Source organism: Pristiophorus japonicus, chromosome 12, assembly GCF_044704955.1.
Source record: "Pristiophorus japonicus isolate sPriJap1 chromosome 12, sPriJap1.hap1, whole genome shotgun sequence".
Lineage (NCBI taxonomy): Eukaryota > Metazoa > Chordata > Chondrichthyes > Pristiophoridae > Pristiophorus > Pristiophorus japonicus.
The window spans coordinates 125,584,048-125,610,313 of NC_091988.1; the positions used below are offsets into that span (position 1 = coordinate 125,584,048).

Genomic DNA, 26,266 nt, shown 5'->3' on the forward strand with positions numbered 1-26,266 from the left:
AAAAGACTTTCGAAAGGTTGTGGTGCAACAAGGCCTCAAGGCCAGTCTTCACTCCAATTTGCATGAAACTAAGAACTTGCACAAAAGAACTGATTCCTGGAATCGGCAGTACTACCATAAAGGTCTCCTATGATGGAGCGGTGCACAAGCTGCCACTCTTGGTGGTACCGGCCGATGGTCCCATGCTGCTCGGCAGAAGCTGGCTGGGAAATATATGCTGGGAAATATATGCTGGAACTGGGACGACATTCGAGCGCTATCGTCCACTGATGACACTTCGTGTGCCCAGGTCTTAAACAAATTTCCTTCGCTGTTCGAACCAGGCATCGGGAAATTCCAAGGAGCAAAAGTGAAGATCCACCTAATTCCGGGGCGTGACCCATTCATCACAAGGCGAGAGCAGTACCATACATGATGAGAGAAAAAAGGGTAGAGATCGAGTTAGACTGGTTACAAAGAGGGGGCATCATTTCACCGATCGAGTTCAGCGAGTGGGTCAGTCCTATTGTCCCAGTCCTCAAGGGAGACAGCATCGTCAGAATCTCTGGCGATTACAAAGTAACTATCAATCGTTTCTCCCTGCAGGACTAATACTCACTACTAAAAACCGACTACCTCTTTGCAACGCTGGCGGGAGGAAAGACGTTCACGACGCTGGATCTGACTTCAGCCTACATGACGCAGGAACTGGAGGAATCATCGAAGGCGCTCACCTGCATCAACATGCACAAAGGTCTTTTTGTTTAGATGCCCATTTGGAATCCGATCAGTGACAGCGATATTCCAGCGAAACGTGGAAAGTTTACTGAATTCGGTCCTGCACACCGTGGTCTTCCAGGACGATATCTTGGTCGCAGGTCGGAACACAGTCGAGCACCTGCAAAACTTGGAGGAGATTCTTAGTCGACTCAACTGCGTGGGGCTCGGGTTAAAACGCTCGAAGTGCATTTTCCTGCAGCCTGAAGTGGAGTTCCTGGGAAAGAGGATTGCGGCGGACGGCATCAGGCCCACCAACGGGAAGACGGGGACAATCGAGAATGCACCGAGGCCACAGACCGCGACGGAGCTACGGTCGTTTCTGGGACTCTTGAACTACTTTGGTAACTTCTTATCGGGTCTCAGCACCCTGCTAGAACCACTACATGTCTTACTATGAAAAGGGGGCGAATGGGTTTGGGGCAAAAGCCAAGAAAATGCCTTTTGTAAAAGCGAGAAAATTGCTATGCTCAAACAAATTGCTTGTGTTGTATGATCCACGTAAACGATTGTACTAGCATGTGATGCGTCGTCTTATGGCGTCGGGTGTGTATTGCAATAAGTTAATGATTTTGGGAAACTGCAACCGGTTGCTTATGCATCCAGGAGTTCTGTGTAAGGCTGAGAGAGCCTACAGCATGATTGAGAAAGAAGCGTTAGCATGTGTCTATGGGGTAAAGAAAATGCATCAATACCTGTTTGAGCTAAAATTCGAATTGGAAACTGACCGTAGGCCACTTATATCCCTGTTGTCCGGAAGTAAAGGGATTAAATACCAACGCATCGGCCCACATCCAGAGATGGGCGCTCACGTTGTCCGCATACAACTACGCTATCCGCCACAGGCCAGGCACAGAAAACTGCGCTGAGGCTCTCTGTAGGCTGCCATTGCCCACCATGGAGGTGGAAATGGCACAGCCCGCAGATCTAGCCATGATTACGGAAGCATTTGAGAATGAGCAATCGCCCGTCACTGCCCGGCAGATGAAAACCTGGACAAGCCAGGACCCCTTATTATCTCTAGTCAAAAGCTGTGTGCTTCATGGCAGCTGATCCAGTATCCCAGTGGAAATGCAGCAAGAGATAAAGCCATTCCAGCGGCGCAAAGTTGAAATGTCTATACAGGCAGACTGTCTTCTGTGGGGCAATCGAGCAGTGGTCCCCCAGAAGGGCAGAGACACCTTCATCAATGACCTCCACAGTACCCATCCAGGCATGGTAATGATGAAAGCGATAGCCAGATCCCACGTGTGGTGGCCCGGTATCGATGCGGCCTTAGAGACCTGCGTTCACAGATGTAATACATGCTCGCAGTTAAGCAATGTACCTAGGGAGGCGCCGCTAAGTTTATGGTCTTGGCTCTCCAAACTGTGGTCTAGGGTACACGTCGACTATGCAGGCTCGTTCTTGGGTGAAATGTTCCTTGTGGTTATAGACGAGTACTCCAAGTGGATTGAATGTGAGATAATGTCGATTAGCACATCCGCTGCCACTACTGAAAGCCTGTGGGCCATGTTTGCCACTCACGACTTACCAGATGTCCTGGTGAGCAATAACGGGCCATGTTTTACCAGTGCTGAGTTCAAAGAATTAATGACCCGTAACGGGATCAAACATGTCACATCTGCCCCGTTTAAACCAGCGTCCAATGGTCAGGCAGAGTGAGCAGTGCAAACCATCAAGTAAGGCTTGAAGAGGGTAACTGAAGGCTCACTGCAGACTCGCCTATCCCAAGCCGTGCTTAGCTACCGCACGAGACCCCACTCACTCACTCACTGGGATCCCACCTGCTGAACTGCTCATGAAAAGAGCACTTGAGACAAGGCTCTCGTTAGTTCACCCTGATCTACATGAGCAGGTAGAGAGCAGGCGGCTTCCACAAAGTGCATACCATGATAGCGCAAATGTGTCACGCTGGATTGAAATCAATGAACCTGTATTTGTATTAAATTATGGACAAGGTCCCAAGTGGCTTTCCGGCACTGTCGTGGCCAAAGAGGGGAACAGGGTGTTTCAGGTCAAACTTTCAAATGGACTCATTCACCGGAAACACTTGGACCAAATCAAACTCAGATTTATGGACCTTGGACCCCACCTTTTTTGATCCCCCAACATACACACCAGTGGCAACCGACACCACGGTTAACCACGAAGCAGAACCCATCATCCACAGCAGCCCTGCAGGGCACAACACACCAGGTAGCCCAGCGAGAGCCCAACAAATGATTCAACAACACCAGCTTTCACACCGAGACGATCAACCAGGGCAAGAAGGGCCCCAGATCGACTCACGTAAATAGTTACACTATTGACTTTGGGGGGAATGTTGTTATATATGTGGACTTGTATTTATTCTGTACAGCCACCAGAAGGCTCATCCCCCGGAGTCCCAAGGGATCCCATAATCCCTTGGGAGCACAGGTACTTAAAAAGGCTTCACAGGTTGGAGAGGCACTCTGGAGACTTGCAATAAAAGACCAAGGTCACATTTTACTTTGAGCTCAGTGTTCAGTCTGACTCTTTCTCCATACACAACACTCCCCTCCTTCCAAATAAGAGAAATATGGTCATGTATTTGTGCCAATAGTGCTTCTCCGCCATGCTTTAGTGCTTCGGCGGGAATTCCACCTGCTCTTGTTGCCTTGTGTGAGAACACCAGCGGCAGGTCGGGGCCATAAAAGGAGCGGAGTTGCGGCGGCCCGGGAGCAGTGTGGAGGCATGCCACTCCAGGGAGCAGCGCAAGCTGGTGCAGGAGGGCGACGGCAGAGAAGAATGACATCATCAAGGTCCAGGTCGGTGATTGGAGCTTGGGCAGGTACAGCAGGAGCAGCAAGAGACTGTGGAGCGACATAATCGGGGCCCAGGAGTTTGGGGCCAGGGGCAGCATGGGCCAGCCCACAGTGCGATTTGTGTGCGCACTAGGCCCGTGCAGCAGAGCAGGTCTCCAGTCATCTTAGTTAACCCTTGCCACTGGACCAAGACCGAGCTCTCTCAAGCCCATGTGGTGGCTGGTGTACAACGGCCATCATACGTTAAAAAAAATCTACGCACAGACATCTTCCAACCTTCAGGATGTAGTTCAGGATCTGGAATATTAGGTCCTTCATTGAAACACCTGTGAACTCATCCCTTTTTTGGCGTGGAAGCAAGTCATCCTCGTTTCGAGGGACTGCCTATGATGATGAGGTTATTCTTCAACTTTTTCTACCTCATGCCAGGCTGGGGTTGTGCTGAGATGGTCGTGGGTAGCATGCTGCGGGATGAAGTTGAGGACACTCTCTTCGAAGGCAGAGTCTTGGTTAAGGAGATCTTTGAAATGCTCCTTCCATTGGGCACTGACTGCCTCTCTGACCTTGTTGAGCACCTCACCGTTCTTGTCTCTCATTGGGGTAGGGCCTTGGGTGCTTGGGCTGTGTAGGTGGCCTTGACTGTGCTAAAGAATTCACGCAGGTCGTGGTTGTCAACTAACTGCTGAATCTCCTGTCCTTTCTCCACCCGCCATCTGTTTTTTTAGGTCGCGGATTTTTTGTTGGACCTCAGCCTTCAGCCATCTGTAGAGCTGCTTTCTTGCTCTCGTTTTGGGTTGCTATTTTAAATTCAGAAATGCCCTGCGCTTGCGGCTAATTAGCTCCTGGATCTTCTGGTCGTTCACGTCAAACCAGTCTTGGTATGTCCTGGTCGAGTGACTGTGTCTTTTCGCAGGAGGCCTTGAGGGCAGACCAGGCGCTGGGGGAACTCTGCGTCTTTGTGTCATCGAGGGTCACCAGGTCAGCCGTGAGGCACTAGCTGAATAGGGCTTTCTTATCAGGTTTTTGAGTTTTTCTGCATTGATTTTCCTGTGGCAAATGTTTCTGTTGCCGTCGCTGTTTTGGGGCTGTATTGATCAACCAGTAGTCATTAATCTCATTGTTGTTTCTTGTATCTTGCCGTGTGCAAAATGGCTACGTGTTTACCTACATATTAGTTATAGGGGCACAGGGACCGCCTATGATGATGATATTGATAATGACGGAGCGGATTAGGCGGTGGTCCATCCAGTAGTTGTCAGCTCCTGTCATGGCGCGGGTGATGCGCACGTCCTTGTGGTCCCTCGCTCGGATGATGACGTATTCAAGCAGATGTCAGTGCTTGGAGCGAGGGTGCTGCCATGCTGCCATGATGCCTTGTACTTGTGTCTCTGACAGAAAAGGTGTTGGTATTGACAAGGCCATGTTCTAGGCATTTCGTCAGGAGCAATGACCACAAGTAGTGGTGACTGTTTAGCACCTTGTTCAGGTATGAGCAGATTAAGAGACAGCTGTTTGAAATAGTGTTTTGTCTTTCTGAACTATCAGATATATAATGAACAATATTTGTGTCTATTGTACCACAGGGTTGGAAACAAAGTTTTAATCTCTCTAAATATTGTTTACTGTCCCTTATCTTTTTTAGGCTATTTTCAACACCAACAGAGAAGGTATGTAAATAGAATAGGTATACATCTTAAAACTGACTACGGTATATATAATGTATTAAAATCTTTCATCTCTAACAGAAATGTCAATTTTTTCATTGCAAATTTCTGATGGAAACTGGCTGCGTAAATGTATCGCATTGCAATTATCCTCTCTGTCAATGGAAATGCAGCAATGATGCAACTGATGTAATTACAGTGTGACAAGTTTACACCGTTAGTTTCCAATATAAATGTCGACATTGTCAGTCGTAACGGAAATATATAAAAGTCAGGATAGAATGAAGGGGCTCAATTTTCCCCATTACTGTGTTTTGGTGTATTTCAAGAGTTACACCCATTTTCTTTGGCCCCCGACTATTCCAAAAAAATAACTTGTAAGTTTCCCAGTTCTATTTTTGAAATTGACTTTTAGCTTCGGGAGTGGAGCCTAATGTCTGCACCGAAAAAAGGATGACCCCCCCCCCCTTCTGCGTATGCACGAAAAATAAAATTAGGTTTTTAACGTGATTGCTATGGGCGCGCATGCCCAATACACCTTCCGGTCTGCATTTGGCCATTTTTAAAGAGCTAGTTGTGTGTGAGAACTAGAAAAAATTGGAGCTGCAATATGTATTGTGGCTCAAGAATTTCTCACAGGATGAAGTGGAGGCACTAGTTACTGTAATTGAGGCCAAATGGCACGAGCTGAACACCAGCAGAGGTCATATAAAAGCTTCACCACAAGAAATGAAAAAACGCTGGAACCAACTTGCAGAAGATTACTGTGCAATGGTGACCACACCAAGGTGTGGAGGCCAGTGCAAAAAGAAGTGGCAGGAGCTTGGTCAAGTAGTTAGTGTAAGTAATAATTTCATTTATTCACTGGAATTGCAATTGTAAATGTGACCATCTGTATGTCCCACCCAGCAGAAAGACACCCTCTCTAAAGTTATATTTTCATCTTTGCAGAGGAAGGTGGCACACAACAAAAGAGAGATCTCGAACAGGAGGAGCCCGGCAAATCTGCAGCCACTGACGTCCTTGGAAGGAGAGGGTCGCTGCTTTGATGGGTCCTGCCTGGAGAAAATCAACCACCACTGCACAAGCTGGGCCCACACTCGTGGCAGAGGGTAAATCCTGCAAATTCCACATTCTGGCTTTGCTAAAAGTTAAGTACAGCGCAGGCTAGCCATGCTTTGGTTCATGGGGATGTCACCGTCATCTACATTTCAGTTGGTGCAATGTGCTATCGTTCATCGTGGTCCCTCAAATGAGCGTGCTGCCTGCACTGTGTGAGCCTACTCATGCCACCCTGCCCCCTCCTCTGCTGCTAACCATTTATCTGTTCTGTTATATTTTGCAGAACTTGAGGCCAACCCTGACGAGGCTGAAGCCGATGCTGAAGATGATTCTGACGCGGATGAGCCTGAAGAGGAGAACATCTTCCAATCCCATCTTCCAGACCATGAGGGGGAGGATGAAGCCCCACTGTTGTACTCACTCTGGAGGAGGTGCTGGTGCCGTCCCTTGAGGTGCCAGCCCCTTTTCTGAGTGGTACGAGTAGTAGGACAATCCACGGTTTCTCACAGTCCGAGGCTGCGGGTTCCAGTGGGGTACAGCAAGACACACCCAGGGCCCCACTGTCCGAGGCTGCGGGTCCCAGTGGGATGCAGCGAGGCACACCCAGGGCCCCACCATCCGAGGCTGTGGGTTCCAGTGGGGTGCAGCAAGACACACCCAGCGCCCCACTGTCTGAGGCTGCGAGGCCCAGTGGGATGAAGCGAGCCACACCCAGGGTGAGGAGGGGAAGGAGAGCTCGACAGTACTTTCCTGAGGTGCAGGATGTAACAGTTGTGGTTCAGATGATGCTAATGAATGCAGAGAGCATTGACCTTATACGATCACTCCTGGACACCATCAGTGGGGTGGGTGATGAGGTATCGGGACCATTGGAAGAAGTGGGAACACTGTCCGGGCATATGAAGGAGGGAATGTCGCAGGCAGGTGATACACTGTCGGTGCACATGAGGGAGGGAATGTCGGAGGTAGTTGAGACGCTTTCGGGGCACATGAGGGAGGGAATGTCGGAGGTAGTTGAGACACTGTCGGCGCACATGAGGGAGGGAATGTCGGAGGTAGTTGAGACGCTTTCGGGGCACATGAGGGAGGGAATGTCGGAGGTAGTTGAGACGCTTTCGGGGCACATGAGGGAGGGAATGTCGGAGGTAGTTGAGACACTGTCGGGGCACATGAGGGAGGGAATGTCGGAAGTAGCTGCTGCAATAAGGGAATACGCCCAGACCCCGTGGCCATTGACGGAATGAACTGCCGTTTCCACTCCAACCCCCAGACCAGCCTCTGAAGAGACCCAAGCCGGGCCTTCCACATTACCGCCTGTCCACAAACCCACCGCCCCATCACCGCCGCCCCCCCCCCCCCCCCCCACCCCGCCGTCAAGAAATGCGCATTACCTGAGATGCTGGAAAGAATAAGCTTTGTACTAACCCGAGAATCACTGCGCCACCGCCTGCGGGCAGGTGTGGAGTCACCAAAACCAAGTGCAGCAGGCGGTCTTGGAATAAGCTGGAGGAGAGATGGGAGCAGCCTTTCTTTGCTGCTGCTGTTGTTATTGTTGTAACTGTTCTCAAATTAAAAGTTTTTTGTAAGTGATCTTTAAAGTTTGTAAATGATCTTAACTGAAAACTAAAGTTTGCCAGAAGAATATTTTTTATTTAAGTTAAGTACAAACGAGGGTTAAACTTTTGAATAAAATACCTTTTAAATTATAACTGAATAATTTCCATTATTAACGCAACTTTTTGAACTAAAGAATAATCATTTCCATTATTTGTTCCATTAACACAACACAACATTACGGAACAGGTCCAAACAGTAAACATGGTTCATTTGTAATAGTTGCCGCTGAGCCTTCAGGCAGCAAAGTGTTCACGGATGAGCTGTTGGCGCAAGGCTCAAGGAATCATTAAAGGGGCACAACGGCCCGCCTTCCTCCGCTGTCGTGCTCTGGGTTCAGGTAGTTGCATAGCTTCCTCGTCCTTCTCCTCGTCATCTGCATCTTCCTGCTCATCATCAGCCACTCTCACCTCAGGTGGGTCTTCCACTACAAGCTGCTGCTGCCTCATGATGGCTAAGTTGTTCAGCATCCAGCAGACAACAGTGAACTGACCGACAGTCTCAGGGGAGTACTGCAAACAGCCTCCGGAATGGTCCAGGCATCGGAAACACTGCTTCAAGATGCCAATGGTCCTCTTATGCTGCGTGTCGCAATGTGCGACATGTTGTATTCCCGGTCAGCTTCCGTCCGGGTTATGCGTAGGGGCGTCATGAGCCCGGTGGCGAAGCCGTACCCTTTGTGCCCCAGCAGCCAGCTCTGTCCTTCTGGCTGCTGCTGAAACATGGCTCTCGCGTGGGATGAATGCATCATGGGTGCTCCCAGGGTATCTCGCATCAACTGCCATGATGCGATGCATGTCGTCACAGACGAGCTGCACATTCACGGAGTGGAAGCCTTTTCTGTTCCTATACATCTCTGAATCCTCCAAGGTGCTTGCAAGGCGATGTGGGAAGCCAGCAATCCTGGAGATGCGCACAACTCTTGGGCGGTCACGAAGAACTTTATGTAGTAATTCCTCCGGGCATATAGTGCAGCAGTCATGTGTTGCATGTCAGCATGTGTTGCATGTTGAGAAATGGCGCACACATCCCTAGTTATTGCCTGGAATGATCCAGATGCATAGAATGAAAGTGCAACGGTAACCTTCACTTCAACTGACAAAGCCGCCGTCCTGATGCTTCTAGGGTGCAGGTCTGCTTTTATTATCTCACAGATCTCAGTTACAACTTCTTTGCGGAAACGCAGCCTTCTGACATAGTCTTCACTCAGGCGTTCATACCTGCACCTGTCTCGATATACCCAATGTGGGTAAGGGCTCCTGCCCATCATCCTACGTGCTCTGAGGTGCCTCATGTGATGATGTCCAATCAATCTTCTCCGCTGCACAATAATGCCTTGCACGAGGTATGGAATTGTCAATATTGCCCCCATAATTTAACTGTATCTTTGCAGGAAACTCAAAACAGCAGGAGAAAGCACTCACACCTCCTTTCCTCTTTCTCTCCCCAAGGTCGACGCCCTAATATGGACCATACGCTGGTCTGCGCATGCGCAATAGGCTTGCTTACAATGGGAAGCTAGGCATTCAATAAAGAGACAAAGTAATGCAATTCTTTAATTTTGATTTTTTTCAATGTACCACCCCACCACTGAACCTCTCCTCACCGGGCTCGAGGGTCAGCCGGCAGAATCGCTCCCTCGCCCGGACACGGGCTCGGCATCCACCCCCTCCCCCTGGTTGCTGTATAGCCCAAGGGTTCTCATCCCTTCTCTTCGGCTTCCACCGCCCCCCCCTCAACCCCCCACCCCTGAGCTTCTTTTGAAGCCAAGCCCCTGTGTCCTGGTGAGGGAGCGAATCTGCCGGCCGACGCTCCAACTCCCGAGCCGGTGAGGAGCCGTTCACTGGTGGCGTGGTACTTTGGAAAAAAAAATCAAAAGTTAAAGAATTGCATTAGACTTCCATTTTCTCCCTTTTCACTTTTGAAAAAAATTAAGCTTCACAACGGATATTCTTTGCCTTCTTGACTCCCTCCAAAACTTCGCCTAAAAACAATGGCGTCTTTCTGCGCCAATTTTTGAATGTGGACCACCCCGACCTGGCGCCGACATCAGGTTAAATGATGACGCAACAAAATAGTAACCTCAAAAATTCGTAACTAACTGAGTTACATTGACACAGAAATTTTGGGGAAATTTGGAGATTTTAGTTTACACCAAAAATGCGGCGCACGCAAAACAATGGCGCAGATAACTGGGTAAAATTGAGCCCTATGACTTTAAAATGAGTGAATTATGTCTGTGCACCCTGTTTCGATTATTGCCCACTAACCTGCTTCAGCAACAGCAAAATGTATTTGAATCAATATAATAAAAACAGATTATCTGGTCATTATCACATTGCTATTTGTGCGAGCTTGTTGTGTGCAAATTAGCTGCCATGTTTCCTACATTATAACAGTAACTGCACTTCACAAAAAAAGTACTTCATTGGCTGTAAAGCGCTCTGGAACATCCTGAGGTTGTGAAAGGTGCTAGATGAATGCAAGTCCTTGTTTCTTTCTATTTATACAGTTTCTTTTTAACATGGTAAAACGTTCAAAATTTGATAAAGATTGACATAAGGAGTAATTAGGACAGAAAATCCACTGCTAGATCAAAGAGTTAGGTTTACGGAGTGTCTTAAAGGAGGAAAGAAAGGTGGAGAAGCGGAGAGGTTTAGGGAGGGAGTTCCAGAGCTTAGGGTCTTGGCAGTTGAAAGCACAGCCACCAATGGTGGAGTGATGGAAATTGGGGATGCTCAAGAGACCAGAATTGGAAGAGCGCAGATATCTCGGAGATTGGTGGGCTGGAGGAGGTTACAGAGATAGGGAGGGGCCGAGGCCATGGAGGGGTTTGAAAACAAGGATGAGAATTTTTAAATTGAGGCGTTGCTTAACTGGGAGCCCATGTAGGTCAGCAACCACAGGGGTGATGGGTGAATGAGACTTGGTGCGAGTTAGAACACGGACAGCCGAGTTTTGGTTCTGTGTGCATGGTATAATAGCGATTGTAAGGATAGGAGTGTACAGCAGATTAAAGTTGTTGCTATGTCAGTGTTGCTATGGCTAGGGCGAAGGAGCGGCGAGAGATTGCAGAGCGTAAGGGATAAATTGTAGCAGACAGGTGGTCAGAACAATGCTGAAGGTAATGAACTAATCAGTATTGGGGGGTCTGAGAAATTGCCTGTGTATGTAACACTTGCTTATGTAGGTATAGCACACTCATAACGCATTAAAACTGTTTCCTTAACCTTAGTAACACATATAAGTCAGCAGTTACAATTTTGATTAGAAGTCTCTGAGGAAGAGATAAGACAGCCAGTATTTTGAGAACAGTTACTTTAGGCGACGTGCAGACTGGGCAGAGGACAAATAATGGAACAACACAATGATGGGAGATGGACAGTTGCAGAGACCACTCAGAGCCAGTCTGATAAGAGTTGACAAATCAATTTAACTCCGCTGATAGCAGTAGACCTATCGATGATTTTGTAGGAGGGTAGCTCCTCTCCAAAGCCTGTATAAATTATATTCAAAACCTCATGTATTTTGACGGTTCCACGACCTTAAGCCTGTTGAACCTAAAGGTTCCATGTGTTTACTTCCGTGGTCGTTGTACAGTGGGAGATGGGCGAGGTGTCGATTATCTATATCAGGTAATCTACCCCGAGGAACAGAAGACTTCCTTTTACCCCAACAGAAGGGCGAGGTGTCGATTATCTATATTAGGTAGTCCGCCCCGAGGGAGAGAAGCCTTCCTTTAACCCTACACAGAGCAACGTGATCTGGGCCCAGGAGAGGCGTGAGTTTGGGGCCCAGCAGAGGTGAAGGCTCAGGGGCAGCACGGGCCAGCCCACACTGCGATATGAGTGCATGCTCGGTCTGTGCAGCAGAGCTGGACTCCAGTCATCTTGGTTAATCCTTACCTCTGGACCAAGACTGTCATGTATTCAACCAGCATTGTATAAACTGACCTAAGTTGTACACCGTGAGAACACTGACCACTAGGTGGGAGACTCTCCTAACCTGGACCTTAAGGTATAAAAGGGGAAGCTCCACCTACCTTCATCACTTGAGTGCTAAGGAATAAAGGACAGGTCACAGACTGACCTCTCAAGCATGGGCCTCGTGTGCATTTATACTGTGTAGTAAGGACGTATCAATGCATTCCAGTATCAATGGAGTTAGACACGGGGGCCAGCCAGTCCCTGATGGGTATCAAACAGTTCGAAAAGTTGTGGGCATCCAAGGCCAGGAGGCCAAAATTATCGCCGATTGACGCACAGCTACGGACTGACACAAAGCAGATCATTCTGTCGTGACCCACAAAGATTCGGAGAACAGGTTGCCACTCTGGATTGTCCCAGGGGACGGTCCCGCACTACTGGGGAGGAGTTGGCTTGCTGTCATGAACTGGAAATGGGGCGATGTCAATGCAATTTCCTCTGTGGAGCGAGTATCATGCTCACAAGTCCTGGACAAATTTGACTCATTATTTCAACCCGGCATTGGCACTTTCATGGGGGCCAAGGTAGTGATTCACATAAACCCGGACGCCAGACCAGTACACCACAAGGCCAGAGCGGTGCCGTACGTGATGCGGGAAAAGATAGAAGGCGAATTGGACCGCCTGTTGAGGGAAGGCATCATCTCGCCAGTCAAATTCAGTGACTGGGCGAGCCCGATTGTGCCGGTGCTCAAGGCGGATGGGTCGGTCAGGATATGTGGCGATTACAAGGCCACCATCAATCGGGTGTCACTCCAAGACCAGTACCCGCTACCGAGAGCGGAGGACCTCTTTGCGACGCTATCCGGTGGCAAACTTTTTTCAAAATTGGACCTGACCTCAGCTTACATGACCCAGGAGCTGGCGAGTGAGTCGAATGAAGGTGGTCAGCTTCTGACACACAAGGGGTTGTTTGAGTACAACAGATGTCCGTTCGGGATTCGCTCGGCCGCCGTGATCTTCCAACGAAATATGGAAAGCCTCCTCAAGTCGATTCCAGGGTCGGTGGTTTTTCAGGACGACATCCTCATTACGGGTTACGATACTGAAGAACACCTCCACAACCTGGAGGAGGTGCTACGCAGACTGGACCGGGTAGATCTGCGACTGAAAAAGGCGAAGTGCATCTTCCTAGCTCCAGAGGTAGAATTCCTGGGGATGAGGGTAGCAGCAGACGGGATCAGTCCTACTGCATCCAAGACGGAAGCGATCCAGAGAGCACCCAGACCCCGTAACACGACGGAGCTGCGTTCGTTCCTGGAGCTCCTGAACTATTTTGGTAACTTTCTTCCCAAATTGAGCACGCTGCTAGAGCCGCTACACGTGCTCCTATGCAAAGGTCGCGAATGGGTCTGGGGGGACAGCCAGGAAAGGGCTTTTAATAGAGCACGCAATTTGTTATGTTCCAACAATCTGTTAACACAAGTTTCTTACATGGGTCATATAGCGTTAACGTGCGATGCGTCGTCCTATGGTGTCGGGTGTGTGTTGCAGCATGTCAGTGCCAAGGGTCAGTTACAGCCGGTAGCTTATGCCTCCAGGAGTCTGTCCCAGGCAGAAAGGGGCTACTGGATGGTAGAAAAGGAGGCGCTCGCATGTGTATATGCGGTAAAGTAAATGCACCAGTATCTGTTTGGCAGGAAATTTGAACTGGAGACAGATCACAAACCCCTAACGTCCCTTTTGGCTGACAACAAGGCCATAAATGCAAACGCATCGGCCTGCATACAGAGGTGGGCACTCACGTTAGCTGCCTATGACTACACAATTCGGCACAGACCGGGCACCGAAAACTGCGCCGATGCACTCAGCAGGCTCCCACTAGCCACCACTGAGGGGGCTACTGAGCATGGTGCTGAGATGGTCATGGCTGTTGAAGCTTTCGGAAGCGAAGGCTCACCCGTGACAGCCCGTCAGATTAAAGATTGGACAAATAGAGACCCGCTATTGTCTCTAGTCAAGAAATGTGTCCTGAATGGGGACTGGGCAGCCACGTACGGGGCATGCCCTGAGAAATTTAAACCATTTCACAGGCGCAAAGGTGAACTCTCGATTCAGGCCGATTGCCCATCTGGGGCATGACTACGCGGTTTCCCCACAGTAGGCAGAGAGGTGTTCATCAGAGAACTCCACAATGGGCACCCGGGCATTGTCACGATGAAGGCAATTGCCAGGTCACACGTTTGGTGGCCAGGGATAGACGCAGATCTGGAACTTTGTGTTCGCAGGTGCAACACGTGTGCCCAGCTGGGCCATGCGCCCAGGGAAGCCCCCCTTAGCCCCTGGCCATGGCCTGCCAAGCCTTGGTCACGCATCCATGTGGACTACGCAGGTCCTTTCATGGGGAAAATGTTTTTGGTTGTAGTAGACGCCTTCTCCAAATGGATCGAGTGTGACATTTTAAATTCAAGCACATCCTCTGCCACGGTAGAAAGTCTACGGGCAATGTTCGCCGCCCACGGTCTACCGGACATCTTGGTCAGCGACAATGGCCCGTGCTTCACAAGCACTGAATTCCAGGACTTCATGGCAGGCAATGGAATTAACCATGTTAGAACGGCACCGTTCAAGCCGGCCTCAAACGGCCAGGCAGAACGAGCAGTGCAGATAATCAAACAGGGGATGCTCAGATTCCAAGGGAGTTCCCAACAAACCCGCTTATCACGCCTCCTGTTGGCCTATAGATCCCGACCACACTCGCTCACAGGGGTTCCACCCGCAGAGCTACTAATAAAAAGGACGCTCAAAACCCGATTATCCCTTATACACCCCACCATGAAAGAAATTGTCGAGAGCAGGCGCCAGTCACAATATCACTAACATGACAGGAATGCGAGGGCGCGCTGTATTGATGTAAATGATCCTGTTTTTGTCCTCAACTACGCTGCAGGGCCCAAATGGCTCGCAGGCACTGTGGTTGCCAAAGAGGGAAATAGGATTCTGGTAGTTAAACTTACCAATGGACAAATCTGCCACAAACATGTGGATCAAACAAAAAGGAGGTTCAGCAACCCCATAGAAGAAGCAGAGGAAGAACACGATAGAGTTCACTCCACCACAGGTGACCGAACACCGGAACCAAAGGGAGGAGAGCCCAGTCACTGTGGGCAGTCCGGACAGGCCTGAGGCACTGCAAACAGCAGACACTCAGGCCAGCGCCCAACAACCGGAGCCCCAACTCAGGCGCTCTACAAGGGAGCGTAAACCACCAGAGAGACTCAACCTGTGATCCCAATAAGACTTTGGGGGGGAAGGTGATGTCATGTATTCAACCAGCATTGTAACCCATGTATAAACTGACCTAAGTTGTACACCGTGAGAACACTGACCACTAGGTGGGAGACACTCCTAACCTGGACCTTCAGGTATAAAAGGGGAAGCTCCACCCACCTTCATCACTTGAGTGCTAAGGAATAAAGGACAGGTCACAGACTGACCTCTCAAGCACGGGCCTCGTGTGCATTTATACTGTATAGTAAGGACGTATCAAAGACCTAGCTCTGTCAAGCCCGTGTGGTGGCTGGTGTGCAACAGTCACCACACGTTAAAAAAAATCCACACACAGGCATCTTCCACCCTTCAGGATGTAGTTCGGGATCCGGAATATTAGGTCCTTCATTGAAAAACCTGTAAACTCATCGAACTCATCCCTTTTTAGCGTGGAAGCAAGTCATTCACAATTCGAGGGACCACCCAAGAAGAAGTGGTGCTATCTTAAGGATGGTTGCTCTACTATATGAAACAGCCAAACAAATCTTCAACCGAAAAGCAAGCTCTGAAAACAAAAATGGCCAAAGAGCGAAGAGGACAAAAAGAACAAATGTACTGTGGGAATTGTACTTCTCAGAAGTTTGTCTCCTGAATTACATAGCAACTACAGCTTTGTTTCTCAAATATAGAGTAAGCCTTAATCTTACTGAATTAATGAATTAATATTCGCAGCAGATCAGTGTGTCCTGCTTGCTAAAGCTCGCAACCTTGTGCGTATTATGAATGGGATATTGGGTCACAGGACTAACCATTAACTTTTTTATGATGTTATTTTATAACGAAGACACATTGGATGACCACCGCATTTGTCAAATTTTTCCAGAAATGAAATAGTTACAAAAGCAACATAAAACACACAGGAAATAACTCGTCCTTATACAAACAAATAGAACTAAACATTTTTGTAGGTCTTTGAGAATCTTTTACCTGTCTTCCTGAAAAATCACTATGACATGACCCTCCATAGAACCTCTCTGGTCTGGTTCCACACAGGCAACTGGGGAATCAGGGAAGATGCACTGGCCTAGAAATTTGATGGTGCCAGCCTGCCCAAGGCGCACCCGATATTGGGCCTCGGGTGTCCCTAGGCAGCTCACCAGCGAAGAGGCTTGTAATTTCGGTTGGGGGTGGGGAATTGGTGGGGTGTCATCAACAGTCTGTGGGACTGTAGTGGAGCCGGGTAAAGCAATCCTGCTCCTTCCCGCTCCATGCTCACAAGTATATTTGGTACTGGCCTGCAGCGTCCCTTTAAGGACCACTGGTTAGGCCTCATGGAGGCCTGGCTTTCCTGATTGCAGCCAGCGTCGGGGCCTTTATTTGCATATGCAAAGGGCCTAATGCCCTGAACGCCTTTTTTTGTTGACACCAAATAGGTGCCTGCATAGTAAAATGTTCGAAGTCGCTTCACGTGTGATTATCAAACAACATTTGACCGAGCCACATAAGGAGACCTGTCTACTAGATCTAGTTCTGGGGAATTAAGTGGAGCACGTTTCCGTGCGGGAGCATTTGGGATTAGCGGGTAAAACAGTAAATGAGCAATGGAAGGCCTTCAAAGAGCAGATCGTTTGGGTACCGACTAAGCAAATTCCCACATTAAGGGAGCTTCCAGGATGACTAAAAGTTATATAGATTAAAATGCAACAGAAAATGGAGTCTTTTGATGAATGTAAAAAGGACTGTGTCACACCTCCGGGATGATACAAAAAAAAAACCTGCAATGCTGTGCCACATCAAAGACCATGGATGAAGGCAGAGCCAATTAATTCCTGAGCTGTAATTTGAATTAGCCTATTGTTGGCAAGTAATCACTTCAAAGGTGTAGTCCCAATTAATGGGTCTACATAAAGTGACCATGTTTAAGAAGCCATTGCTTTGCCAGGCTCTCTGCCTTTGCTGCTTCAAGATCACATCCTGATCCTGAGAAGGCACTGTCCCATTCCTCCATCATCCCTGTGCTCGCTGATCTACATTGGATCCTGGTCAAGCAATACCTCGATTTTAAAAGGCTCATCATTGTTTTCAAATCTCCCCATGGCTTCGCCCCTCCCTACCTCTTTAACCTCTTCTCGCCCTACTGTCCTCTGAGATCCCTGTGCTTCTCCATTTCTGGCCTGTTGCGCATGGCCGATTTTCATCACCCCACCATTGGCCGCTGTGCCTTCGGCTGCCTAGGCCCCAAGCTCTGCAATTCACTCCCTAAACCTCTTCGCCACGCCTCTCTACCTCTCTCTCCTCCTTTAAGGCGCTCCTTAAAACCTACCTCTGACCAAGCTTTTGGCCACCTGTTCTAATATCTCCTTATGTGGCTTGCTGTCAAATTTTGTTTGATAACGCTCCTGTGAAGCTTCTTGGCTTGTTTTAGTATGTTAAAGGCAACTTCTTGTTGCAGAGAAGGTTAAGGACAGTTTTGTTATAGCTGTTCAAAATTTTGAAGGGTTTTGATAGAGTAGATCAGGATAAACTGTTTCCAGTGATGGGAGGGTCAGTGACCAGAGGACACAGATTTAAGATCATTGAGAAAAATCCAGTGCAGTAACTGAGAATTTTTTTTTGCTCAACAAGTTATGATCTAGAATGTACTACCTGATAAGGTGGTGGAAGCAGATTCAGTTGTACCTTTCGAAACTGAATTGGATAAACACTTGAAAAGGAGAAATTTTCAGGGCTGTGGGCAAAGAGCAGGCGAATGGGACTAATTGAATAGCTATTTCAAAGATCCAACACAGACATGCTGGGCTAATATTACAAAAATCTATATTGTAGTAAGAGATTCTCATCAGAAATACTGACATTCAACACGATCTTTAATGAGATCTTTTGTGGTCAATTCTAGCATTTTTTTTTAAAAGGTTTACGCACAAACTGCAATGTGGCTAAAGGGCTCTTTCAGTCTGATGGGGTATAGGTTTTCTAGGTCAGTATGCCACTAGCCTACATATACGTGTTAAGAGGTAAAAATGTCATTCAGACCAGATTTTTTCTATTTCAGATAGATCTCAATTTGATTTTTTAAGTTGCATCTAGCTGATGTCTACTTGCTGCTGTTCATTGACATTTTAAAAGTTAATTATGAGCTGGGCTGTATGAAGAAGTATAGGATCAAAGGGAGAATTGTTAACTAACTAGAAGAAGTAGAGGATGAAATGGAACACTTTTGATAGAGAACTGTAAAAGTACTAGAGAATGAAATTGCAAGTACTAAGGGACAAAATGGCACAATTACTAGATGATGAAATGGAATAAGAAGACATAACTGTACAAGTAGTAGGTGATGGAATGAAACAATTATTATAAATAACTGTACAAGATTAGAGTATGAAATGGAATAATTATTAGATACTGAAAAGTACTAGCAGAAGAAATGGAACAACTGTGAGACGTAACTGTACAAGTACAAGAAGATAAATGTACTATTACTACAGGATGAAATGGAATAATTAGAGATAATTGCACAAGTACTAGAGAATGAAATTGAACTATTGTTATAGAACTGAAACTTTTGCTGGTGATGTGGTGATTTTTATGTCAACAGGGAGATGTCAGGTGCTTGATGCATTCCTCCATCGAATAGGCTCCATAGTCACTGATGACCATGTTACTATTTACATTCAAGAAGAGGTAAGACAGAACACGCACAGACTGGTGCATTCATTAAGGCAGAGCTTACTAAGTATTATAAAACTGTTTTGATTGGGATTCTTGGCTGTGTCTCAATCTCAACGTACTGACACATGCCTCAATTAATTACAAATGAACCGCATTTGAAAAGGAACAGAACAAAGTGTACAGGGAGGGAAAATACACGTACACACATGTACAAAGAGTAGGGGAGGGAAAATACACGTACAGAGGGTAGGGGAGGGAAAATACATGTACAAATGTGTGCGCTGGCGAGTGACTTGTAAAGTGCTCAAGTGGCAAACAGGAGATAATTTAATTGTAGAAGTTATATCAGCAGGAGACAATCAGGCATATGAGATCAATAACAACAACAACTTACATTTATATAACTCCTTTAACATAGCAAAAATGTATCAAGGCACTTCACAGGAGCATTATCAGCTAAATTTGACACCAAGCCACATAGAGATATTGAGACAGGTGACCAAAAGATTGGTCAAAGAGGTAGTTTTTAAAGAACAACTTAAAGGAGGAGAGAGAGAGACACAGAGTGAATTAGGTAGAAAATTCCAGAGCTTCGGGAGCTGAAGGTACGACCGCCAATGGTGCAGTGATTAAAATCGGGGATGTGGAGGAGCGCAGAGATTTTGAAGGTTTGCAGGGCTGGAGGAGGCTACAGAGTCAGGGAGAGCTGAAGCCATGGAGAGATTTGAACACAAGGATGATAATTTCAAATTTGAGCGGTTGCCAGACCTGGAGCCAATGTAGATCAGTGAGCACAGGGGTGATGGGTGAACGGGACTTGGAGCGGGTTAGGATACGGGCAGCAGAGCTGAAGTTTATGGAGAGTAGAAGGTAGGAGGCTGGCTAGGAGAGCATTGGAATAGAAAGAAAGACTTGCATCTATAATTACATCTTTCACAACCTCAGGATGTCCCAAATCGCTTTACGGCCAATTAAGTACTTTTGAAGTGTAGTCACTGTTTTAATGTGGGAAACGCAGCAGCCAATTTGCACATAGCAATCTCCCACAAATAATATAATAATGACCAGATCATCTGTTTGAGTGATGTTGATTGAGGGATAAATATTGGCCAGGACACCAGGGATAACTCTCGTGCTCTTCTTCGATGTAGTGTCATGAGATTTTTTACTGGAGGTAACAAAAGCGTGGATGAGGTTTTCAGTAGCAGATGAGCTGAGACAGTGGCAGAGACGGGTGATATTATAGGTGTGGAAGGAGACAGTCTTGTTGATTGAGAGGATATGAGGTTGGAAACTGAGCTCCGGGTCAAGTACGAGACCAAGGTTGCGAACTGTCTTGATCACCCTCAGACAGGGGCCAGGGAGAAGGATGGAGTTGGTGGCGTGGACCCAAGACAAGGGCATTTTCCCAGACCTTTCTGAAACAATCGCTTGAAAGATGAACATTTCAAACAATGCCTAAATTGTGCGACACATGAATGTATATTGATCAAAGGAAAATCCCAGGTTAAGAAATGCCACTGTTGTTATTTCTGAGTTTCTGTTCCAAATACAGGCTATTCGGAAGCTGAACGCAATGCTTAATCAAATGTCACGTGAGGACAGGAAAAGGATCCTATTATCTTCAGAAATGCAACTTCTGATGTAAGTAATTAAGCAGCTTTTTGTTTTCTATTCTATAGACTTTCTGGTCATCACATCCAGGAATGCAAAAATAGCATAGGTTTCCAATTCACCGGTTACTTGCTAGCATAATATCTGAGTTTAACTAATATACAATTCCTTGTAAGTTGTACTAAAATTAGTCTCAACAGTTCCTTGTTCTATCTGATGGAATTGTTCAATTTGCATTGTAGTTCAAATGACTAAAGAGGAAGCACCACATGCAAAGAGCACTTAATGGGGCAGAACTTTGGAATTTTGGGCTGTTTGTCTTTTTTCAGTTTGTTTTTATTCATGTCTCAAATCACCAAGAAGCTGACTGTAATAAAAGTGTTTATATGAGTTCAGCAGAAATATAGTTCTTCTTCACTAAAGAGGGCATCTGTAAACGGGCTCTTAGAATACAAACTTCCATTGCAGTTGAGGCATCCAACTGTCAGCTACCAGCTCCCATATCTTAGCTTTAATGGCATTGATTTTAACCGGGAATGGGTTTTGGATGGGGGAAAAGGATGCAGGGTGAGTGCAAAATGCACTCATTAACCTAAGTTTCAGGCCTGGTGTTACATTAACTCCCAGGCCTCATTTAAATGTGGCTGCCCAGAACAGGTGGCAAGCGGCTGTTAGTAAGTGAAGATCGGGCAGCTCTTGGTCCTTGACCCGTGGCTCTTGGCTTGTAGGTAAGCGGCAAGTTGGTCTTGAATGAAGGGAGGAAGTTGGGGTGAGTCTGGGGCAGGGGAAGCCACGACATTCCTTGTGGGACCTGGAAGAGCACTTCCAGTCCTGGACCCATAAAGGAAATTCTTTGACTTCTTAGAGGGTCCATTTGTCCTTTCCACAGCTGCTGAAGTGCTTCTACCTGGCAGGCCAGCTGCTGCCCTGCTGAAACCCCATAAAGTGCCATTGCAATCCTATTGACATAATAGGACCCTAATGTGCATAAATTCATGAACCTTTCTCCTGCTTTTTGCGGCCTCCTCCTCCACTTGTAGCACCCTGCCAATATTGGAGACAGCAGGAAAGGGTTTTGTTCCGAGCAGGTAAGTAACCTGCTTGTGTTTAATGGCCCACCTGTCCAGATTTCGCCAGGTGGGTATGGTTAAAGTTGACCCCAGTGTAAGTGTATGGGTGAGAAGGGAGATGAGACATAACGAGCAGGATGGAGAAAGGAATGGAGAGTTATGATGATACAGTTAGATGAGGAAAGGTGGAAGGAGGCTCTAGTGGAGCATAAACACCGACATAGACTGGTTGGACTGAATGGCCTGTTTCTGTGCCACAAATCCTATGTAATCCTGTGGAAGTGGAAGTGACAGACATCCGCCTTCTGTATGCCAGTAATTACCCATGTATCTTATGGTTGTGTTGCATTGATATGCTATGTGAAGCTGTTATAAGTTGTCAGTGTGCCAATGCCTTCACTCTGCTAGAGTGTTAACATTTGACGAATTCAAAGAGCTGTAATGCTTTTGATGGTCCAGCAGTAAATGGGTTGACATGCAATACATTATGACATGTATAGTTAAGCCTCGAGCCAGAATATAGTACTGTTGTGAGGTCTTGGCAGCTAGTATGCCAAACAGTCAACTCTCTCACACCGATCTCACTTCGCATCATCTCTATTTTGCCATCCATCAAAGCATCTGCACCTTCCCTCATTTGCTGGAATGTTCCTTTTCCTATCTCCAATTTTTTTTCTGCGCATTTTTTTATAATCCAGTTAATTTTTCCAACGGAGTTAGTCTTGTCATACAACATTTGGCCACTTCTCTTTAAATTAATGGTACAGACCTCTATGTTGCTACAGCTGCTAATGAATTCTTGTTCCTACCCATTGTTCGCTTTCCTCATCCTCCAGTACTCTCCAACTCCCTTTTAAAATTATTTATGGAATCGACTTCCACCGCCTTTTCAGGTGGAGCGTTCCAGATCCTGATAACTGAGTGAAAACATTTCTTCTCATCTCCTATCTAGATCTTTTGCCAATGGTTTTGAATCTATGACCTCTAGATATTGACCCACTCGCCAGAGGGAATAGTTTTTCTCTATTTACTCTTATCAAAACCTCTCGTCATCTTGAAAACCTCTATTAGCTCACCTCTTAATCTTCCCTTCTCCAAGGAGAAAAATCCTAACTTTTCCAATCTCTCCATAGCTGAAGTCCCTCATCCCTGGTAACATCCTGGTAAACCTCCTCTGTACCCTTTGTAAGCTCGACATGAGACTCCCAAAGCAATTGCTCTACGTGGAGCTTCAACATGGCAAGCGAGCCCCAGGTGGGCAGAGGAAACGCTTCAAGGACACCCTCAAAGCCTCCTTGATAAAATGCAACATCCCCACCGACTCCTGGGAATCCTTGGCCCACAACTGCCCAAAATGGAGAGAGAGCATCCGGGAGGGTGCTGAGCACCTCGAGTCTCATCAGAGAACAAGCATAAACCAAGTGTAGACAGCGGAAGGAGCGTGCATTGACCCAGGCTCCCCAACCACTGTTTGCCCGTCCTGTGACAGACTAGGTCCCGTATTGGACTGTAGGTCACCTGAGAACTCACTGAGTGAAAGCACGTCATCCTCGACTCTAAAGGACTGCCTATGATGATGATATCTTTCCTGAATAGTGGTGCCCAGAAATGTACTCCAGCTAAGGTCTTACCAGTGATGAGAACATTCCTGCATGATCCCATTGCTTTTATATTCCATTCCTCTGATTATAACCCCAAGTAATCCATATACACGGCGGTGGGGGAGCAGTGCCGTGGATTGGTCGGGGGAGGGGGGAGCGGTGCCGTGGGTGGGTCGGGGTTGGGGGGGGGGGGGTGGTGCCGTGGGCAGGTCGGGAGAGGGGGGAGCGGTGACGTGGGCGGGGCGGGGGAGGAGGGATGGTGCTTTGGGCGGCTCGGGGGAGGGGGGGGGGAGTGGGGAGTGGTGCCGTGGGCAGGGCAGGGGAGGGGACGGCGGGAGCGTGGTCTCTCTTGCAGGACAAGATGGCGTGTTACCGGAGGCAGCAGGCGCTACCAGGCAGGATGGAGGCGCGCCTGCATTATCTTATCCTGATGGAGGAGAAAGTGGTCGCCATCATCGGAAAGGTCATCACTGAACCCGTGGTCAACAGCGGGACTGAAACTGTCGAAGATGACATTATGATCATACCTAATCCTCGTTTTCACATCCTACTTCCCCCATATCCCATAATGTAGTTTAATTTAAAAGCTACAGATGGTGTAAGCCTGCACTTCTTACTTTCCCCCCTCCCCATACTGCAACCCTACCCTTGTGCCTTTCTCCTTTCAGTAACACAGTGGAGGAAGAGCAACAGATAGAAGAAGAAGAATGCAGTGCTGATGAAGTCACTCAATTTCACACTCACGGCCACCGGCTTAGATACTGGCACTGTGCATTCTTTAGAGGATGTGGGATCTGCATGTGGTGAGACACAGAGCACGAATTGCCTGCAGCCGGGGCATGTGTCAAGGACAGCGCAGGTACCAGCTCCCCGAAGGTTACGTGGCACACGAGTGCTGCTGCACAGGACTCAGATGATTACTTCGATGGGGTTGATGGGTATGCACAATGGAGGGTTTGCCAGAAAGCCCGAGTGCAATGTCAAGGAGCATGGAGGAGTCCTGCTCTCACTTCTAGGCCCAGAGCTACTCGAGGTCGTCCTGAAAGGCTACAGGCAGTGCCCCCAGGGAAAGTCCGCCTCCTTCCACCTACAGCAGGTGGCAGATTTCAGTCAGAATGTCTGACGCTTTTGGGGGGGAATTTTAACCGAAAAAAATGGGTGTGTTTGGAGTGGGGGATGGTTAAATTTTTAACCTCCTCCAACCTGCCCGCTTCTTAATGGAGACGGGAAGTGGTACGGGAAGGATCGGGCGACCAACCCGCTCCCAGGAACGGGACGGCAATTTAAATATTATGAGTTTGGAAGCCTCTTTTTTTTTTTAAACCTCCATTTTGTTTTCAATTGCATGAGGATGGGTTTTACACAATTAGTGAAACCCGGCAGTTACAGCAAGGCAGGGAATTGCCTGATCCAGTCGGTAAGTGCCTTGTTACCTACCTCCTGGATCCAGGGTCCCTGCCTAACTCACCCCCAGGATCAGAGAACCCCCCCCACCCAGGTTTCTAATCTCTCCACAAGGCCTCCAATCAACCTCTCTCACAGACCTCTGATGCATCTATGAGGCATCCACCTGCTCCTCCAGGCCCACGATTTTCTGAAAACTCCGACTGTGCTCCTCCGGCCCACAATCTTCTGAAGATCCCCCTTTCCTCTCCCCGCCCCCATGCAGCTGCGGTTTTCCCCGGCCGGTAATCATCCTCGGACATCATCTGGGTTGCTGCGGCTGGCTATCGTGTGACCCTACCCTCCCTCCCTCTCTGCAGCCTAGTATCGCAGGCCGACCTGCCTGCAGCCAGCCAGCCTTTCAGTCTGGCTGGCTGCAATCTGGCCGGTTGTGGGAGGGAAACTGAGGCCTTGCATGCAAAGTCGTTAAATTCGGCAGGGCCTGCGGGAAGCTCGTCCTCACAGGTTTCCCGACTGCCTCAGAAACCCCCCCCGCCTCCTCCATAAAATCCAGACCACTGTTCCTTGCTGAGGTTCAGGTAGGAGTATTGGTCCCTGAACATTCTTGGAGGATATGGCCTCCTACTGAGAGCCCTTCTCCCCCTGCTCCTCTTCTCTCTTCCAGTTTGCCCTCCTCTGTGTCGCCTCTGCTCATTCTTCCTCTCATTCTCTAATCCCAGTGGAATGCCTAGTCCTGCTCCATATCTGGGAACAAGTGGTCTGTGCAGAATGCTTTAAATCAGCAACTGACCTATAAGAAGTTGATCCTTTTAAACAATGCTGGTGGGGGTCCTTGCAGCTGAACGTGTGTTGAGCTGTTTGAGCTCCAAAATGGCAGTGCTGGCATCAAATCAGTGATTGACGTCACAATCTGCATACTTGCACTGCACGCTCCCAGCGCCCGCTCTAACTCCCTACCCAAGATGTCATCCGGCACAGCCTGCACCAGAAGTGTGCGCACACGCGCCGTGGACACCTTTTCAGAACCAAAACGACACCAAACAAGAACCAAATTTTGCAGCCACAGATAGGGGCCCAGCCTTCAAAAGAAATTGATGTAGGCACATTAACAATTGCTGAATGCATTGGCTGCCTGCCATGGGTACACGGCATCGACATTCTGCAATCTACCATAAAATGCGTGGTGACCTGAATTGACGCATCAGTCAGGCCCTCTGTAGCCCCATAAGTAGTATCTCCTAAGGATGCAGTATATGGGCTCCACCTTGGACATGCTGGCAGACAATGTTTATATGGCTATGGAGAAAGAGCAGGAGAATGGGACTAATTGGATAGTTCTTTCAAAGAGCTGACACAGGCAAGATGAGCTGAATGTCCTGCTTTCTATGAAATGGATAGGGGCTTTCGTTGCATCATGGATGTCCTACTGCCTGCCGAAGGGACCCCGCACTGGCCCGCTTCTATCCCAGGCCGAAAGGACCCTGGGGCCCGCTGGCTATTCTGGGCCTGCCAGCTCTTCCAAGGCTCGCCAGGGCCGCCGACTTTTCTGGGGCCCGCCAACACTTCGGGGCCCACTGACTCTTCGAAGCCCACCAGCTCTTCGGGGCTTGCCGGGACCTGCCGACTCTTCCGGGGCCCGCCGACTCTTCCGCGGCCCGCCGGCTCTTCTGTGTCTGCTGGCCTGCTGGCCACAAGGAAGACGCTGGGGTGGAGTGTTCCGGCAGTCCTGTGAAACATTCTGCCCGGGGCCGGTACTGAATCGCTAATATAAAGTTTGGGACCTGGAACGTCAGCAACAGGCCGGAACGCTGCACCGCCATAGTTGCCC

At 48.1% G+C, this 26,266-nt stretch overlaps 1 protein-coding gene across 1 annotated transcript in view; it reads left to right on the top strand.

The window, feature by feature from the left end:
* Window positions 1–26,266, top strand: part of sycp2 (synaptonemal complex protein 2) — a 1,164,109-nt gene that overhangs the window by 111,487 nt on the left and 1,026,356 nt on the right. The window contains exons 5-7 of the mRNA XM_070894856.1: window positions 5,188–5,212; window positions 18,676–18,761; window positions 20,305–20,393. Of these exons, the coding sequence (XP_070750957.1) occupies window positions 5,188–5,212; window positions 18,676–18,761; window positions 20,305–20,393 (200 nt within the window). The remainder of the gene's footprint in view (window positions 1–5,187; window positions 5,213–18,675; window positions 18,762–20,304; window positions 20,394–26,266) is intronic.